This window comes from Gymnoscopelus microlampas, assembly GCF_963454915.1.
Source record: "Gymnoscopelus microlampas genome assembly, chromosome: 18".
Lineage (NCBI taxonomy): Eukaryota > Metazoa > Chordata > Actinopteri > Myctophiformes > Myctophidae > Gymnoscopelus > Gymnoscopelus microlampas.
The window spans coordinates 35188484-35209463 of record NC_139955.1 but is presented as its reverse complement, the minus strand read 5'-3'; the positions used below and the strand labels follow the sequence as shown (position 1 = coordinate 35209463).

At 41.0% G+C, this 20980-nt stretch overlaps 1 protein-coding gene across 5 annotated transcripts in view; it reads right to left on the bottom strand.

Annotated features, from left to right (window-relative positions):
- fgf13a (fibroblast growth factor 13a) overlaps positions 1-20980 on the bottom strand; it is a 131951-nt gene that overhangs the window by 18896 nt on the left and 92075 nt on the right. For 4 of the 5 annotated variants that reach the window (XM_084086078.1, XM_084086076.1, XM_084086079.1 and 1 more), the window contains 2 exons: positions 12342-12452; positions 1450-1553 (listed from right to left, as the gene is read on the bottom strand). In XM_084086078.1, coding sequence (XP_083942204.1) covers positions 1450-1553; positions 12342-12452 — 215 coding nt within the window. Of the gene's footprint in view, positions 1-1449; positions 1554-12341; positions 12453-15635; positions 15835-20980 lie in introns of those variants that run through there. The other variant, XM_084086080.1, reaches the window with a different exon arrangement.

Genomic DNA, 20980 nt, shown 5'->3' with positions numbered 1-20980 from the left:
GTGTGTGTGTGTGTGTGTAGTGGGGAGGTGATGAGGTCAAATAGCTTTTAGCTTCTAAATGTCTCAATAGAAGAGCAGGTAGACAAACTACAACCACCACCTCTGGGTTGGTTATATTGTATTTACATACTCTACTATATATAGATTGGTCAAAATAACATCATAGAAACATGGATTTCAGCTTTAAATTATAATTTTTTCACTGGATTGGGGGAAAGAGTTAGAGTGAAGTTGATCAAATCACGGGGTTAAGTCTAGCTGTGTTGAGATGGACAGAGATCTGCATAGATCTCATGCTGCAGCATGCCTCACACAATCTGCTGTTAAAAATGGGTCACGTTCTCCTGCTCCATACGCATGTCTCTATTTGATGTTAGATGAAAATGTTCAACTCCCAACAGTAGATGATGGTTGTTCTCTGAGCTGGATTCCATCAATCATGATAGTCTCTGTCTTGCTATGCATGTGCAGGTGCGTACACGGGTGCGTGAGTGCATGAGTGTGTGAGTGTGCACACATGAGCACACACTACCTATCTACCTTGTCAGTCTCCATGGTGACTCCTGCCAAACTATATACACTGCATGTTGGTGACATTTGTGCAAGACATTTTTCCTTCTTTTCTTTTTTTCTCCTTTTTTTGGGTGGGGGAGTGGAGGGGGAGTGGGATATTCATAAGTTGCAAATTCAAGCCACGATGAAGACCAAGCTGCCGTAGCTGGATAACGCAGATGAAAGCCCTTTACACTGAAACTGAATAATGCTCTTGTTATCCCACCAGGCTCTAAAGCCTGATTTATACTTGGTCGCGCATCGTGTCTCACACCGAACATAGCCGATCTACAAGCGCACAATGCGTCATAGCGTAATGTGTTGAGAGATTGTAGATCATACAACTACTTAAGTATAAATCAGGCGTAATTGATGTTGTGTCTGTGAATAGGCAGCATTACACAACCTTTTTAACTGTGACAATCCTATATTAAAATTGCCTAGTACGTTAAATCCCCTCTCTCTCTCGCTCTCTCTATCATGTGTATGTTTGTGGTAGAGGAATGGCTTCATTCAGCCCACATACTGTATCTGCTTCCTCTCCTTGCTCATACAGTATCACCATAGTAACTAAGATGTCTGCCAGATCTTGTTTTTTGTCTGCGTACAGGTGGACTGGAAGGTCACGCATGCAACACACACACACGCACACACACACACACACACACACACACACACACACACACACACACACGTGTACAGTGTCCCCAAAAGTTTGGGGACATTGCGTTGTCTTACATTCATTGCATATCCACTAATGCTAAATCTTACATTAACTTAAACCATAGCTGATCTAGCCCTAACCTCTAACGCTATGAAACTGCAGTAAAATATTTGGGACACTGTCCCAAAATGGAATGTCAGGAACACAAGTAACACAGGTAAAGACAGACTTACCGATGTGTACAGGTAACCCTCACTGTTCATTGCCAGATAGAGTTTGGTCTGTACTCCTTGGATGGCCACCACTCGTAGCCCCACTGGGATGAGGTTGAACATGGCTGTGGAGAGAAGAACAAAACCAGACAAGAACATTAGAACAATCAGTCACAGCTCCTGTCACCCATGGTGTCCCCCAGGGCTCGGTGCTTGGTCCCCTCCTCTTCAGGATCCTCATACAGATCCTTCGAGGCCACAGCCTCCCATTCCACTGCTTTGCCAATGGAAGATCTACCTCCATTCCAAAACCATCACTGCTACAGTACCACCCACTCCACCCTCACCACCTGCCTGTCTGAAATGAAAACAAAACTAGAAAATGTGCTCCTCGGAGCACAGGTCTCCGCCAGTACTGTTCCTGATTAATCCTGTCTTACCTATTTATATTACATATTGTCACGTGTCACTTGACCAATGTTAGCTTGGCTGATGGAAGCTCACTTCAAAAAATATAAGTGATTTTTTGAAGTGACCTATTTATAGGTTTCTATTTCGTCATGCGTCTCGCTAGCCAATCAAAGCACACCCTTTCAACATATTGTCACGTGTCACGTGAAGCTTGACCAACGTTAGCTTGGCGGACACACGGAAGGACGGAGGCGAAAACATACTCTCCACCTCTGGCGGGGACAAAAAGTAAACTTTCTAAAAAATCTATAAAAGTCCAGATTCAATGACGTCATGTGCAGTTGTGTATTGCTTTAAATGTCTTAACTTTTAAAAAGGAATCCCCAGGACCAAGCAGCGAACCTGGAGTGATAGGGCTTTCTCAGTTGCTTCCCCCTCTCTATGGAACTCACTCCAAAGTTACCCACATCAACTCTTCTTTTTAAAACTGGCCTCAAACCCCACTTCTTCAGACTTGCGTTCTCCACCTAATCACGCTTCCATTGTTTTCACCTTTTTGGGTCACCTATTTATTTGATTCATTTGCTTTGATAAAGTTTGTTTTATTTGGTAAAGTGTCTCTGAGTACCTAGAAAAGCATTTGATATTGATGCGTTATTATTACATTTCATATGAAAAATGCTGTTCGTTTTATCTGCATCGGGGGAAATAGGAATCAAATGACAGAAATCTATCAATAAATGTGTGTGTGTGTGTGTGTGTGTTGAATTGTGAATTGAATTGTGTGTGTGTGTGTGTGTGTGTGTGTGTGTGTGTGTGTGTGTGTGTGTGTGTGTGTGTGTGTGTGTGTGTGTGTGTGTGTGTGTGTGTGTGTGTCCCACATAATCTCGAGAACTGTCCAAACTATCGACTTCAAACTTGACGAGTGTATTGCTGAAGACCTCAGGGAGTGATGAGCCAAGTACAAAGTCTGTCAGCTCATCGGTTGTCCAAAAAATCGAGATATACATAAAACTCATCAGTCCATCTGTCTTTGTCCGTTTTATGCCCATACTATAGGAAGAACCCTGATGTCATCAATATGACGTCATATACTTCATGGAATGGTCTCCAAGTACTGATGATGATAATGAGTACTGCACTAAGTACTCTGACAATGTTGTACAACAAGTATTGCTTAACCTGAGGGGCATGCTTTCCCAACAGGCATCGTTCCCCCAACGGGCATCGTTCCCAACAGATAGCAGCCTAGTATGTAGAGAATTATTAATAGTACTATTTATCCATTTCCAACTCCAAATGGCGGAGAATATCCTGCCTCGCAACTGACAGCTGCACTGTGTTACCTCCATCTCGCCCTGTTAAATGGCGAGGTAGTGGTTAGTGATTTAAACAGACGCTGTACACTACCCAGTGATGGCCTGCATGACAAATCCACTAAGACAACTTTGTATCGCTGTCACTGCACAAGCCATAACTCTGACAGTCTTACCTATAAATACCAGGTCTCACTGTCAAAGGAGAGAGAGAGACGTAGAGGGAGAGAGAGACGGAGACCAAAGCAGACGACAAGGAAAGGAAGGAAGGGAGATAAGGTGAAAGCGATCGAGAGTGCCACCTCAGACAGCTGAGGAAATTCGAAGTCTCCCAGAAGGTCGTGAAATCCTTGTACTCTCCTACAACTCAAAGTACTCTAACTGGGGCTATCACTGTTTGTTAAGGAAACAGCTCCTCTCGGTACCAGCGAGCTCTGCAGAGGGTGGTGTGGGTCGTCCAAGCGCACCACGGGGACTTCAAGGTAAAGCAAGTTTAGCACATTTCAACCATAAGGCAATTGAAAGTGCTTTACACAAAACATTAGGAGCATTAAGAAAAAGTGCCAACGAAACCTAAAACACATAATAAACAGTACAAGGATTATGCAGGATTCGCAAAACCCCAGCAATGGACAGTTTGTGCCGCTTCGGTCAGGCAAATGCCTGCGCTTCCACATAGCAACCACTTGTTCTGAGCTTTCAGAGCTCTGACTAAGAACCCAACTGTCTTTAGTCTGCACATACCCGCTCACCATAGAGCACACACAGTATTTATTCGGATGATCTTTAGGCACATCTCTTTGCACAAATTGTATTTTTTGGATTGTATATTATGTAGCTCAGAATGTGTGCCTGTGTGCCATATTTTATCTGTTACTGTTCTAGTGCAGCATCTTATTTACTGCACCTGCTGCTAATTTTAACTTCACCTTATTGCTGCAATCTAACCTTATGTACCTGCTTCTATTTATGCTGTACGTACTATATATTATACAGCATACATAATATCTTTGGTTTGTGCCTTATCTCCTTGCTCTTTCCTCTCTATACTTCCTACCTTTTCTGAAAACTACAAGTAATGGAGCTTGCACGAAAAAATAATTTCACTCATTCTTTACACCTGTAAACCTGTGATGTGACAATAAAGTTGATTCTTATCATTGTGACAGCTTTTTACTTTGGACATCCTACACTACATGAATGTACACTTTGTTTGCTAAAGTATTCATGTCTGTATATTTTATACTCTGTATATTTTCTTTTCAGGCTGCAGTGCAACATACATATATTTTCATTATAGTCTATGATCATTCTACACTACACCAATGTCTTGTGTATTGATCCAGTTTCTATGCAGTTTTTTGCACACTAATCTATTTTACTTAAATGCTCTACACTTTTTAACTTTTATTTAGTACCTTACTTGTATTACTTAAGTTGTATTACCTTGTATTATATTATTGTTAGCACAGTCTGGCAGAATCTGCGTCAACAACATTTATCTGCACACATACTTTATGAGCTTCTGCAAAATAAAATCTTTGCCTCTTTGAATTCTTTTGATCTAAGAGAGACAGAGAAGAGAATAAGGAGAAATAGGGAAGGAATGGGAAGCAAAAAGAGTGGAACTGTAATTCCGCAAGACAGACAGAACAAGCTTGACAACAAGCACACTATGAAATCCAGAGTGCTAATATAAATCAGAGTTAAATTATAAACCAGGATTTTGCACCGAGCATAGTGTGGTTGGCAGTTGTTTTATTGCGTTCTCTATTTGTGTCTGGATGAAGGAGTGGTTCCTTGGTTGGTAATGAGAACTCTATTATCCAACCCAAACCCCAACACAGTGATACAGTACAGTACAGTACGGTACAGTACAGTTGCAAAAACACAGTGGCACACTCTTGGTGTTTCCAGAAGGACAAATGAACCAAATAAACAATAAGTGTATGTTTTTTAAGAATTAGAGAACATTGTTTTGGTTTATAGAGAGTATGGGACTGGTTTAAAAATAACAAATACATTATTAATACCATACTATTGTTTCATACTGTATGTGGAAATAAAGGTTTTAATGGTAATATTAGACATCAATGGTGTAGTAGTAATTGGATAGGACAAGATATCAGGATGATCTGTTCAGAAACAGCAGTGAGGTAATGTTGCACAGGCCCTGTCAACAAGCATGCACTCTTTTTTTTAATACCCATTTCAATCATAAATGGGTTATTTGAGTTAGAAATCCCAAATAAGGGCATAACATATTGCAGACTGTAACTGTATTATCACAGCTAAAGGTCAACTTCATTCCCCTCTTGACAGAGCTGGTCTCTGGTATGTAAACTAATTAACGAAATACCAGCGATCCCAGCGCTAACATACCATACAACAACTACTGCTTTGAAAACCAATCCCGATACCATCCCAATATGAAGGACTGCCCTAAAGTCTTTGCATTGGTGCTGCATTGCTATTATTGTTTACATTTCCAAATTGTCACCACACAGTTTAAGCCCATTCATTGGATTTAGATGTTACCAGATGTATCAGCAGGTGAAGATTGTCTTGCTACGTGAGACTGGACATGCATTAATGCATTAACAGTCACAACTACAGCAACTCAGCTGATGACTTGTTTTAGTGAATGTACTGTACACATTCATGTCTGTGCATGGGCATGCGAGTGCGTGTGCGTGTTGGAGTACGTGTGCGTGTTGGAGTAGGTGCACACAAGCACTTGAGAAGGACAAACATGTCCACGCACAGAGACACACTCACACACCTGAACATTTGGAAGTTTGCCAAGGACTGAAGGGCTTCCTCTCTTCCACATGCAGTGATATGTGAGTCAGAGCTTGTCCACACAGCTCTACTGCAGATCCTCTGGTTAACCACCAAGTACATCCCCATCCACCGGCTCCTCTCATACAAGTGCACTATACAGTAGAGGCAGTCACAGTCTGCAGCTAAGATATTTATCTCTCCCTGATGGGAGAGAGAAAATCATATCCATGTTGTAAACAACATGGATATGAATGCATATTTCATTGGGCTTGATATGGGAAACGGCACTATCCAGTGCATTTCTAGTTCAGCAGCAAGGCATAAAATCTCAGATATACACCCTCAACCACCATCTCGTCAAGTTTCTGTTATTCAGTGTCTCTCTCTCCGTCTCTCTCGCTCCACTAATGCCACATAAGGACTGTGCCAGGCTTCTTCAGTAAATCTTACTCTCGGGAGCCCCTCACCCTCATCCACAGCTGCTGCTTGCTCTCCAACAGATCCAACTACATTCACATTCGCTGCATTGTCAGGCTTAAGTCTATTCTGTACTTCGCTGCATGACCATGTCATATGATACAAATTAAGTCATTCCAATTGAAGAAACATTTTTCGAGTTAAAAACAAAACAAATTCATAACAGTTTTCTTTATACGATTAAGGATACATTTGATGTATTGGATAAAACTGACTAGCTGACTGACTGAGGGACCATTTTGTGTCATGTTTGTGGTAATTATTTGTATGGTTGAAGTACAGGTAACTGACACATACTGTACATAAAACTATTTGCCTAGAAGTCAACTTAACATAACTGAACCATCAACCTATTTTGATAAAGGCCCAGCATGCAGCATGTTGGGTTCCCTTTCTTTTGAAATAAAAAGGTACTCTCATGAGTCTGAACCCCGTTTTTTTAATATGTCTGAATACTACTTGAACTTTTATTCTCCTGTGTGAAAAGTGATCGTCGGGAGGCACAGCCTGATCTTGAATGGAGGACATTTTTATTAAGGGACGTTTTCATATTTGCATTTGGTTAATTTACCCCCTTCTAATAAGCACCACACTGCATCATTGGGGACTTTCCCATTATAATTGCACTCCACTCACACGCCACCTCTCTGAGCTTTCCTCATGCACGGCCCAGATCGCCACCACGACACACAAATGCTCACAGCTCATTTCCGTAGGATTTTCAAGCAGAGAAACTAAATCACTCGCTGGCTTCCCAGAAAACAAACCTGAGCACACTACTGACAAGAATGAGGACGCCCACTCACAGACATTTCCTGCCACAGAAGAGGTCAGCGGGACTCAGACGAGCCACCTGAAGGGGACCCGAAGACAGTTTCGATGACTGCTCACTGTCTCGTCTCTGTCTGGGTTCCCAGTGGAAGCCCCGAGGTCACAGCCAATTCCAGGGCCATGATAAATGTAAAGGCGCCTTGAGGACACAATCGACATTCTCGTTCCAAACATTTATTGCCAACGGATTTGTTATCCACCAAGGAGACACGTCTCCCTGTGTTTTTAGAGCACACCGACAAAAGCATCCCCATAACATGATTTTAATTGCTGATCAGTAAACAGCAGCTCTTTCTTAAAGGGTGTTGAATCCCCACTTTCATTTCCGCCCAACCATTATAGTGAAAGAAAAATCTAAACATGTGAATCTCGGGATCCACATGGGAATGGCATGGAATTAAAGCGAGTTCTCTTGACTTAGTGTGGCTAGTAGTGATGTGCGGGTCGGGTTTTTTCATGACCCGCCCCGCCCCGGAACCAAACCCGCCTCAACCCGCCCCGCGAACCCATATATAAATCTATGGCTCAACCCGCCCCGCGGTTGAGCCCCGCGGGTCGTACCTATAATTCTGTAAAATCAAGGTTAGAAAATAATCTTCCAAGTATACACCCCAAGTGTATTCAAACTGTTTTATTGTTATTATTCTTATCTTATTAGGAATAAAGACAAAACAAGAGCATGTGATTTTTTATTTTTTTTTGCATGTGAGAGCGGCTGACCCGCTCACCCGCAGCCCGCATAATTGCCCCTGAAATCCTGACTCGACCACCCGCGGGACATCTACAACATATACATGACAAACTTTGAGTAAGGTTTAAGGCCAAACAGAGCCCCATTGACTCCCATTATGAAATTAAAGTTAAATATTTCAGTATGAAACGTGAGAAATAATTAGGAGGTCGTTCTGTGGCCTACTGGCAGTGTACACAAGAACTGTGGCACTGATCGGTAGAGCAGTTTTTGAGATTAGCTCTGGACACACAGACCTAGACTCCTGCAGAGCCACGCCGTAAAAACTAATTAAATTGGTGCTGAGCGAAGTGGTGGTGACGCAGGGAGACGATCACCAACAACGTAGCATAGATAGCCTATACTTCTGTGTTCACAGCCCCCTACTTTGCAGGGGGACCCTGTGACACCTATAAAATGACACTGAATGGAATGAACCGTCATGGAGACCCTCGTTGATTTATTACTTTGTATTCCGTTTCACACAGAAGCACTGCGTTGATATGAATAGAAATGTCTGTTCTATACTCTTCAGTTTCTATGACTGTCACCTGCTTCCATTCCATGATATTCATGTTAGGGATTGGCAATATATACTGCAGATATTATATCGATATTGTAATACGAGTCTAGATATCGTCTGGGGTTTTAGATAGCATAATGACTTACTATAAGTATTGTCCTTTCCTGGTTTTAATCATTGAATCATTTTTGATTTTCTTCAAAATACAATACCATAGTCACAAAACCGATATTGTGATATTTGATTTTGTCGATATCTGTACGTTAGATTTTCTATCCCAGGAATAAAGTTACTTGCAATTTAGTGTCTGAAATATCAGCAGTTCAACCAAAGGTCTACAGTAATATTATCATCCATTTCAAACATCACCTAGATATTCTTTTGGCTAGAGTTTAAAGCCCCTTTCAGGGACATATTTAAGTACGGAAGGTTAATTTACATTCATGATCTACTGTAAAGCATTAGATGTGACTTATGGCACATGTATGACTCATGGCACATCCTTTATTAAAATTGCCTAGTGTATATAAATGTACAGTACACTGTATGTGACTTATCTCATCTCAGCGTCTATTTCTTGACACTGCTGACGTTCTTTCCAGTGCCATAACAGAATGGGACAGGAGTTCATGGGGTTCACAATCCTGGGGTTGTATGAAGTATGGAATTGTGGAGAAACACTGCATTTGAGATTTAATTTGCCTTTCTGATGAAAATCTGTCTGCGGAAAGATCAAACTTCAGCCAAACTCTGCCATTTTAGACACATCAGAGATTGGATATAACGGCTATTTATATAAATACAATGATATAATAGTGACATTGTGCGTATGTGTGTGTGTGCGTGTGCGTGTGCGTGTGCGTGTGCGTGTGTGTGTGTGTGTGTTAGAGTAGGTCCTCTCCCACCACCACAAGACACCATAGGCTCCGAGAGGACTGCGCTGCCATCACCATGGAGACCAGTGCAACCGGCGCCTAACAACGCTATTTTTGGAGCGGTGCAAAGGAGCTTCACTCTTTCTCCTCTTCCTCTCTTCAGCCGCTCACTTTAATTCTCTCTTCAGAATCAAAAGTGTTGTTGTGGGTAAATCAGGCCAGCTGTTATGTAACGCAGGAAAAGTGGCTCAGCGCAGACCTGCTGGGGAGTGGTCACTGTGTGCAGTGTGGTGGAGGGCCAGTGGTTCTCAAACATTTTCGTGTCCCAAATTGATTAGCGGTATGTACTTGGTTGCGGAACCTCATCTGAAAATAGCAGATCTACAAGCTCACAATTATTATTATTATTATTATTATTAGGTTTGTAAGTTTGTAGATCTGTTATTGTCAAATAGCCGATATAGAGATAAAGTGGTTAAACTAATGTTGATGCTATATTAACACATTTTGCTGGGGACCCGCTGGAACCCCTTCAAGGACCCCTGGTGGTCCCCGTACCCCACTTTGAGAACCACTGGTGTATAAAGTAGGGCCTTAATCTATTATTTTAGAAGCAAAAGGAGACAAGGGTTTCTGCCCGACAGCAACAATATGTTTTCCCTCAGCTGTCCATCTTAATGTCTAAGTTGCAAGCATATGCTTTTCAATGAAGTGAAGCCCTTCACTTTGTCATCACTTTGATGGGGGAAAGGAACCATCACCAATCGACCAATCAATTACAGCGTGTTGTACTTCCATATCGACATGCGGCCTGCACAGAGCTGGTGCCGATATCGAAGATGCAAGGCCAAATACATATCATTTTGGGGGTCCTTGACATGAAAACGTTTGAGAACCACTTATATTATAGCAACGTAAGTGTTACAGAAAACTGTTAGGATTTAGAAGACATTTGCAGAAACGGCCTCAGGCCTTAATGGGTTAAGTGACTTAATTTTATATAGAGGTACTAATTCAATGCTGGTGTTGGGGCAGCAGGTGTGCAATCAGACCTGCCCTAGTTTGACACGCTTTTCCTTTTCTTGACAGCAGCTTTGGGCTGGCAAAGTGAAATGCTGTGGACACTTGACACAAAACACAAAAAGCAAAACACACATGCACACACGGTACAAAGCTGGTTCAAGTCTGCCATTTGTCCCTCTAATTACCAACGCTTTTACTTTTGCTGCATTGTTGTTGTTTTCATGAGAAAAGCGAGTGCGTGCTGTAAGCTCTTGTATTGATCTCGTGTTTAATCTGTCCATTGGAAAACAAAGGCTGGTGGGTGTAATGGTAATGATAGGGAGGCATCAATACTCCAGAGGATCGGATGCGGCCGGCTCTCATCAAAGTCGTGCGTATGTAGGAGATTTTAAAAAGCCAATTTACAGCCTTGTTCAGGCAGCGATTAAACCTAATTTAAAGTCCATTTTGTCCCTGCAAAAACATATTTTCTTTTAGTCCACTGATCAAGGGGTAGATTCAAAACTGAGCTTTGAATCTACATTATGTACCCATATTGTATACGCTTCTGCAAGAACAGAGAAAGTGTGCAGGGCAGCATGTTTACAGTACTCACTGCTAATGTCACTGGAGGGAGATAAATGGTAGGCAGGATGCTGGTGATATATTTGCCGTTTGCACAGCATGGAAACGGCAGCGATTAGGGTTAAACGTTCTTCTGTATATAGTTCTACGGTACGCATAGCAGTGCATTGGAGACATCCACAGGGAGGGGGAATTCCCCCTGGACACCCGGGGGAACCACTAGGCCTGTCACAATTATTACATAATCGCCTGATCACAATTATTTGAGACACTCGCAATTATTTTTGCATAATCGCAATTATTTTTGCATAATCGTAATAATCATCATAATCATTTCCATGATGAAAAATGTTCATACATCATGTTCAAACATTTTCCAAAAATAGCGGAAATAGACCATCTACAAGCTCATCATGACACATTGTTAGCTTGTAGATCGGCTGTTTCCACTTCCACTTCCACTTTTTTTTACATTTTGAAAGTATTAAGTTATTAAACATGTCAAGGCATTTCCTTGTATATTGAAGTTATTTGTCATATCTCATATCCTAAAGCTTGGTGTAATCGCAATTATGTGTGTAACAATAGAGCACCGAAGTCTGACATCACTGCCGCTGGAGGCCGCTATCCCCCCGGGTCAAAGCATCATTTTTTTGATTGGAAATCCCAAAGGGGAATCTTAGATCGAGTCATACAAGAACTGTGTTCCAACAAATCACCCTGGCGATTTTACTCATATGGATGTGAAGCATCAACTGACGGTAAAAAAGTACAAATTTATGCAAAGATATTGATTTTTTCTCCTAACACAGACGCTATCGAATGTAACTCAATATCATAAACGACACAGAGTCACAAGCCTGACAAAAATCGCGCAGTGGTTTGTTTATTTTTGGAACACAGTTCTTATATGACGCGATCTAAGATTTCCCTATGGGAAATCCAATACAAAAGAATAACGCAGTGACCCAGGGGTAGTGAGAGTGACATCAGGACTTGGGTACTCTAGGTACTTCGCCCTATACGCACCACATGATGATAACTAGGGATGTCCGATATTATCGGCCTCCCGATATTATCGGCCGATATTAGCATAAAAATTGATATCGGGAAAATATCGGTATCGGTTTTTGATTTTTTTATTTTTTTTTGGCTTTATAAATAAGTTACAGGAGTTCTTACTGTATATGGTGTGTGTGATATGAAATTTGAGCTTACCCTAATCACAATAATCCCCGCATATATCGGTATCGGTTGATATCGGTATCGGTAATTAAGAGTTGGACAATATCGGTATATCGGTTATCGGTAAAAAAGCCAATATCGGACAACCCTAATGATAACAGAGTAGAAATGGAAATAGGAAGTTGACACTTAACTGTAACCACTGTCCTCCTCCTTCGTGCCGTCGATGGTTCCATCTGCTTGCAGCTGCAGGTGGAAGCCCTGTCGACTGTACAGCTTTGTCACGATCCCCTTCAGCTGGGGCTCTGTGGGGAGGGGGACACAAGGTGACAGAGGGGTTAGACCATTGGTTCTCAAAGTGGGGTCCGGGGACCCCCAGGGGTTCCTTGGGGGGTGTACCAGGGGGTCCCCAACAAAATTAGTTAATAAAGCGTCACAATCATTTTAACCCCTTTATCCATATTCTATACTTTGGTTATTGTAAAAAATAGCAGATCTACAAGCTCATAGTGCGACACTTGGTGCCGTGCTATGAGCTTGTAGATCTGCTATTTTTGAAAGGTTGTAAACATTTTTGCAAATCTTTGAATATATATTTTTTCAAGCGAACAGCATTGTTTATGCAACCACTTTTTTAACCGTGATTTGTTGAGCGAGGTCCCCCAGGGATCCTCCTTTTTTCCCTTTACACCAAATCTCTTCACCTAAAATAGCCGATCTACAACGTGCTGCATTGGGATGCATAGTGAGCTTGTAGATATGCCATTGTTGCCAAATGTCTGCCTATTTTCGCCAAAGGGTCGCCTATCATGAAATGCCCAGAATAGGGGCACTAGGGTTCATGTGGTCAACTCCGAGTGTAAAAATGGACCTGGGAGGGTGTGGTACTGTTAACATATCATTTCAAAGTAATGTATTTTGTTCAGTCTTGAATCTGCTAAAAGATGAAGTAAGGAGAACTACGGTTATTTTCTCTGTACAGATGGGTTATTCACTCTATACAGTACTGTGTACACACAGTCTATTTCTGTATGGAGAAAAGCAGTTCTGTTGGTACGCTTTGAACACCAACGAGCCGATAGGATTTACTACTCCAGGAAGGAAGTTACTTGATGAATAGAACAACGAAACAAATCTAGAATGCACAATAAATCCTCAGTGTTAATTAACTCTGAGATTATTAAAATAGACCCAAATGGACACTTGTTTCACTCTCAGAATTAGATTAACAACAATATTACTGCGCACATTGGTGTGTAGCCTACAACACAATCAAACATATGCCAGCCACTCCCGCCAATGTCTCCAAATGGAAATTGTGCACGGTGTTAGTTGAATTTAGTCACACAAGCACATGCACGTCACGCGCACGCACACACTCCCCCTCCATCGGCCTTGGTGCTCCCTCCCTGTGGTCGAGATGAGAATGAGCTAGGGCTGGACAATTAACCGAAAATATATCGAAACAGATATTTAGAACTAATAACAGACTGAATAATCGAGAAGCAAGGTTTTTTTATTTTACATTTTAACTTTTTTTCTCATATATCAACAAATCGACACAAAACAATTCTAATGGATTGTTTATAATCCACTAAATCCATTACTCTGATTAACTACTTACAGTGGTCAGCCAGTGGTTTTGACCCTTTTCCCTTATGTAACCCTCTGTTATACTTTGTTGTACAATGGTGGTGTACACATTTTTTTGAAAATAGCTGATCTACAAGTGTTTTCACTTAAAAAAGAGAATATAAATAAACATTCATTAATCGTCGTAGTCGAGGCAAAAGTTTGAAATAATCGTCATTGATGTGAAGTCGTATCGCCCAGCCCTAGATCGAGGGGAGAATGAATGAAAGGGTGCATCTCTGCCCCCTCGGAAGAGGAATGGAATGTGAATACGACCCAGAGAGGACTTAACCTACAACACAGCGCTGAATCATGCTCAGCAAAGCCTCTGCAGTCATCAATTAACCTGAACCAGCTCTGCAGACATTTAACACCAAACAGAGAGAAGGTAAAGCCCAGGGGCGATCTGCGGCAGATATGGTTTACATGTTGGACAGACGTGGTCAGGGTCTACCTACAACACTGTAACATCGTGTGGTAACGTAATTTAACTCTGCGAGTGTATACAAATGTTAACCAATTGGACCCATTTTGCATTTTTGTTGCATTTTGTACACTCTTGGAGTGACAAAAATGAATACTGAGCATTTCACTGTGCAAGCAGGGGGTTGTGGACTGGAGGCTGAAGGCTGCAGTCAGGACTAATGTCTTCCCTGCATTATTAAGTGCAGAGGGGTTTTGGTCACTCTGGAATTGAGATCAGCTGTTTGGGGATGTACTGTAGCAGCCAAGCTATGCACTTGTTTATTCTTACTCAAGGGTTTTTTTTTTCTTCCCCCCATTTTTGGTTGCTAGTTGCACATTTCCCCGCAGATACACTGATGTTGTTTAATCTGGTCTCAAAATATTTGTTTAAAGTGATAGCTGGGTGGTCCCAGTGGGCACCGCAGTGAGAAAGCTATACAGTAAGGTGGCCTGGTCATTATTATTAAGTCTTCTTCTTACACTAATTAGTTAATTTGGTAATTCTAAAGGCCTGATTATTAACATTCTTAAACAAAATGTATAGGACAAACAGCCTAAAACAAAATCCATGATTAAACCTAATGTGTCTCCATTTAGCTTGATTGATAAAGTAACCCTGATCGATCTGAATTCAACTATAAATTAACACTAGACTGTAAGGAAAAGCATCAGCAAATATAGCACAATTGTTACAATTCTAATTATCATGGATGATCATACAAAATGATACATATTTATATTTGCACACAACTTGTGAAATAATAGGTAATGTGTGGATTATTTAAACTTTGAAATATTGATCATCCACTGTAAGGGTACAACCAGCAATAAAGGGATAATTTACAAACCCCACAAAACAAGCAATTGTATATCTATTCCAACTGAATAAGTAAGACTTTTAAGAATGCAGGACCAATATAATACATCCCTTAGGTAGTTGGTGCTGTCTTAAGATGTCAAAGCCTGTGTAAGTCTACTTATTCATGAATTTTTAAATTCATATGGATCCCCTTTGTCCACAACCAACTTTGGCAGAGCCATTCATCTTTTAAAACTTAAAGGAATACACAGCACAACTAGCCTACTATCTACTACTATCTATGTCCAGTGGACCACAATGGAAACAAATGAGCCTTCAGGCTATATTGTATTTTTTACTGTCAATACAAATGTATGCCATAAGTGCTAATGTGAATCTGTACCATCATCAACTAAACAAAACCAACCAACCAACCAGACCAATCAATCAATCAATCTAGCTCCTCAACTTAGTACATTTGAAGTAGATGCATGCATTAATACAAAGATCACATAAATCTATGTAAGAAGTGATGATGAAATGATGAATTGACGATGATGATGGCCTATAGAAATCACACATCACATCAGACCTGGTCGTCTCCTTCGTCTCTTCTTGGAGCTAAAGAGTTTGACCCGGGAGAAGACGCTCAGTTTACTGGGTTTCTCTGGGGTTCCCTTATTGGTCTTGTTGGGGCTGTTGACGCAGCGGCCGGCATTGGTCTTCTCCCGCTCCCTCGCCGCCCTTTTTTGCCGAATAAGGGAGCTGGCGATCGCCGCAGCCATGGCCAGTTTGACTGAGCTCCGGAGACAACTTCCAGAGTTAGAGACTCAGTCCTTCCTTCCAACGACCCCCCTCCTATCCTCTCCCCTCCCCTCCCAAAATAATCGGATTCGGGAGGAAAACAGCCAGGCACCGTCGTCAATACCCGTATTGAATAAACTGCTTATTAAACGAAAAGAAAAGAGGCTACAGCCAGGGCAATTAGAACAAGTCTCCGAAGTAATAGGCTGTAGGATCGCCAGTTATATGTCCTTCCTGCATATCGTCATTTTTTGTTGCTCTCGTAAACAGTGCGTTAGTCAGTGTCTCAGAAAAAAAGTGACACTCAACAAAGATAAAAGGCACACGTGCTCCTCCACTCTGACGTTCCACAGAGAGTTTCACCACAGCACATTAATGCTCCTCCGGTCGCTGTCATTTGATCGGCATCTTAATTAATACGCGCGCATACCAATCGCTTTTCCTTATTATCCCATTAAACCTATAGGCTACTGCTGTGCATGGCCGCGCACGCACATTGATCCGAGAGTCGGCTTATGTAGTGAATGAATGAAAGCTTAAAACGCGCAGCTATGGAGAAAAAAAAGGAAACACCTGTTTGCAAACACAGAGAAAATGTTTTTGTAGTGCTCTGTGTTTTCCTAATCGCTTTCAACAAACTGCTGCTTCTACAAAAAAAAAAGAAAGAAAGAAAAGAGTAAAGAGACAAAAAATAACCAGGCTTGAGAAATGCAGCGAATCACTCAAGGAGATCTCACTTGTTTTCCCCATAGATCTCTTTCAAGCAGGGGAACAAACGGTAATAGAATGAATCGCCTCATTTTAGATGCAGTATGTAGCCTATTCCTATACCAGCTCAAAGCACAGACTCACACTACTGCTGCTGCCTAAAAGCAGCCCACCTAGTAGACCACTGGTTCCCAAACAGTGGATCGGGACCTCTTTGTGGGTCGCGGACCAATTTGTATGGGTCGCAACTCGCAAGTAAATATCTCCTGTTTTCAGTTTTTTTTTAAAGATTTAAACAGACACAACCAATCAAAAATCAATTCTAAGCAATTACAACATTTTTCAAAAGTATTGATAGATAAAATAAAAAATCAAATAATTTCCATAAATACATTTGAAAAAAGGTGTTATAGCCGATCTACAAGATCACAATGTGGCACGAAGCACGCGTTGTGAGCTTGTTTGCTATTTTCACGAGTTTGGGACCCAGGCAAACATCCGATTTCTCTTTGGGGTCTTGAGCTAAAAAGTTTGGGAACCACTAGACCCTTTAATGCGACGTACAGCACAGGCGAGGGAGGGAGGGGTGGACGACGACGAGAACAAGGGTTGAAGAAAGGGGAATGCAACTATGACACAGGCAGGCTAGAGATAGGCTATTAATAATATGACATAAATCCTGCGAGAGTTGATAGGCTACATGTTCATTACAGTAAGCTAGAGATACTATGAAATATCCCCAGAGAGAGAGAGAGAGAGAGAGAGAGAGAGAGAGAGAGAGAGAGAGAGAGAGAGAGAGAGAGAGCAGGGAGGTTTAAGCCTTTGTGTTTTAATGTGAAATTAAATAGTGGCAATTGGGTCCTGTCTTAGCTACGTGTTGTGTTGTGTTGTGTTGTGTTGTGTTGTGTTGTGTTGTGTTGTGTTGTGTTGTGTTGTGTTGTGTTGTGTTGTGTTGTGTTGTGTTGTGTTGTGTTTTGTCATGTCTGACTGTAGGATCCCAATGCATTAGTGGGTGTATTGTTTCCATTGAATAAAATAGGATTATTTAAAATCCGTGCAAATTATGAATTAATCCTTAAAACATTGAAACAAGACAACAGCAATAATCTTTCCAGCAGAATAGGCCTATGTCAGATTGGCTAATCATCATTGTTTGACAATCAACGTGCCTTTTTTTTGTTCAAAATTAGGTGGGATGAAGCTGCGCTCCTTTTTTAGAAAACTTAGTTAATAGTTACTTCGTAGATTTTGATTATTATTACAAAACACACTAACCACTTCAGTATATATTTCGGCCATTTGAAAATAGCAGATCTAAACTCACATGCATGGCTACAGCTATTTTCAAAATATTGTCTATACACTTTTAACGGGACATTCTGCACAATGAGTAGGCTACTTTTACTTTTGGTACTTTAAGTACATTTTGATACCAATACTTTTACTCAAGTCCATTTTGAATTCCGGACTTTTACTTGTAACGGAGTATTTCTACGTTTACTTAAGTAGCCAAAAGAATGTTAGTACTTTTACCACCACTTGCCTATATGATTACTCGGGGTTAATAAAGCGTAATATTATGACGATTCACCATCAAGTGTCACCGGGACAATAATGTGATGGAATAGGCTAAATTAAAAAGAACCCCCAGTCAATCTATAGAGTAGCCTACCCCGACACAGAACTGAACTGCATTCAGGGCCTCATTGGGGAAGATATCGTCCCACATACGATGTCTTTCCCAATAGTGCCATCTACAGTCCTCGCTTGAAATTGCGAGGACAGACTCGTTTTGAGTTCTAGATCCCACCATTACCGATATCAATTAGATGCATTTGAATAGGATAATATTTTATTATAACTTGCCTAAAAATTAAAATTAAAATCTTTTGACATTGTTTTCTATTCTGTCCTTTTCTAAATATTTTCATTACGTTGTCTGCCATATTATGATTTTTTTTATGAACTAAGTCTCACAAACTAAGTCTCATAAGGGCTACGGACGATATAAACAACTCCAAGTTCAACCTCGAGAACGCAGCAGCACACAGGAGGTAATGAAAATATGACTACTGAGGTCAGTGGTTCTCAACCAGTGGTCCTTGAGGGGGTTCCAGATGATCCCCAGCTAAATGGAGAGTTGGTAACCAAATGGACCCTAATAGATGTTTAACTCTTGAGAGCGTAAAATGAAACCGAATGGATTCGGTTTCATTTTACGCTCTCAAGAGTTAAATTATTGTAACCATCTGAATTACTTAATTAAAGAATATTGTTGTTATGATCGAAATCGTATCCAACGATAACAAAATATTCTAAGTCTTGGGTTCTGCGAGGCTAAATCTCATCAAACGGTGGTCCGTGGCTCAAATGCCAAATAAATAATGGATATGAAAAGGGTTGAAAACCACTGCTGAGGTCATTGCTGCTTCAGGACCAAGGACAGTTCCAACACAGCCAAGTGCAGTAAAAAGCCGCAAGCGCTCAGCAAAATCGTTCCTCAAATGGTCATAAAACAGCCCAAAATGCTATATCACCACTAACCAAGGACATATAGATACTAGTCTATGAAACATTTTCCAACAGTCAAATACTTGCGGAAACAGCAAAAAAAAAGTAGCAAGTTTACGGAGGGGGTGCTAAAGCAATGACAGCTACACGTACCTGATACAGATTTTCTCAAGGGAAACGATCTAGACATGATTCTTTTTTTGCGAAGCCCAAGCAGTGAGTAGAATACGTGCAGTCCTTATGAGTGAAAGCGAGGAGACCAGATTCAACAAAACTTTAAACCATAGTCAAAGAACTGTCAGAGGCGTAGTACACAAAGAAAGCATCGAGGCGGGGCCATCAACAGGAAGATCATTAAAGGACATTAGCGACATGCCATTATGACTTCTAAATTGCTCATAAAACATTCATTTAGACTGAGGTCTAGGCGTGCTCACTGTGCTCTACATGCGCTCTGTGGGCCAGATTGAAGAAAAGTGATCGAATGCAGCCCAGAGATTTGTACTTCCCTTCTTGGGGCAGAGAAGACATTCCTCTCATGTTACAAAATGATGTAAAATGATCCGATAATGCGTTGGGCTAAACTGGTTACACCGGGCCTTTCCACTTTCGACTGAAAAATATCGACGTACACGATCAACTGGGATGATAATATGCATTAGTCTAAACTTGTTTCCAAGGAAGGTTAAAGGTTTTCTGCTCTCTGGGCATGTAGAGGACGCTTTTCTTCTTTTTCATTTACCCAAACTATCTGACCATGACTAGTATTGTGACCACACTGGTCATGGGTTTCTCTATGGGCAACAGCAGAGATGTAGAGCACTGAAAAGATGACCTTCCATTCAACGTGTGAAGTGTGATCCCTTGACATTGACCTATACAGATGGGTCTATTTGTCTATAGTGCAGGGGTCTTCAACGTCTTTCAGCCCAAGGACCCCCTTAGCTGAGAGAGAGATGAAGGGACCCCCACTACATATTGCATAACATTGCGTTGCAGTTTAAACTTTTTCATAGATTTCATAGATAGCTCCATAGACTTGTTTGACACAAATGATCTTTTCTATTAATATGTTGGATTCACGTTAATGTGTATTTTTCAGACAGTTAACCTTTTAAACCCTCAACATTTAGTCAACTTGACCATTGGCTCTGTACTTGGTCAGCTCTTTTTCCCTCTACACCAACTCTCAGAAAATAGCTGATCTACAAGCTCACAACGCTTACGTAAGAGTAAAACTTGTTTTTGTTCGGCTTCCTTCAAACAATGCAGCACTATAGGTAATAATAATAGGCTAATAATAAAAAGAAAGAGAGTGCAAAAAAGAGCAAAGAAGGAGAACATCAGCGTATGTATACATGCATATGATCTTGGTATATTATATACACTGACAGCATTTTTTTCAGTAGCTGCCACAACTTCACAGTATCTTATATAGCAGTTTAGGTAGGAACAGTTCAAGAATATTAAAGTGCAAACAGTATAGCTGCTGTAATAAGTCTGCACTGACATGCATAAATGACACCTCTTTATGAAATAATTATACAAAGACAAAACAGCAGGGATGTTTTACAGTAACTTTGTAACCCTTCTGTGAACCTTGGTTCCCTCAAGGCCAGGTTCATGTATGAACACTAGATGGCGTAAGTGCACTGTAGAAAGCAGTACATATAAGCCAGAAACACTAGAATGGAGCCATAAACCCCAGCCACCGATTCCTACCTCTGTCAGTGAGCAACAGCAAATCACTTATTAAATAAGTGCCACCTCAAAAATAAATGCCATTGTCACAACAACATTACAGGGTGACGTTTAATTGGTGGTTGGAAAATAAAAACAAGAAGTGTATCTCTGAAAAATGTGAACGAGAAGGCTGAAAGCAAATGCTTTTTTCTTTCCCTATATCAGAGGTCA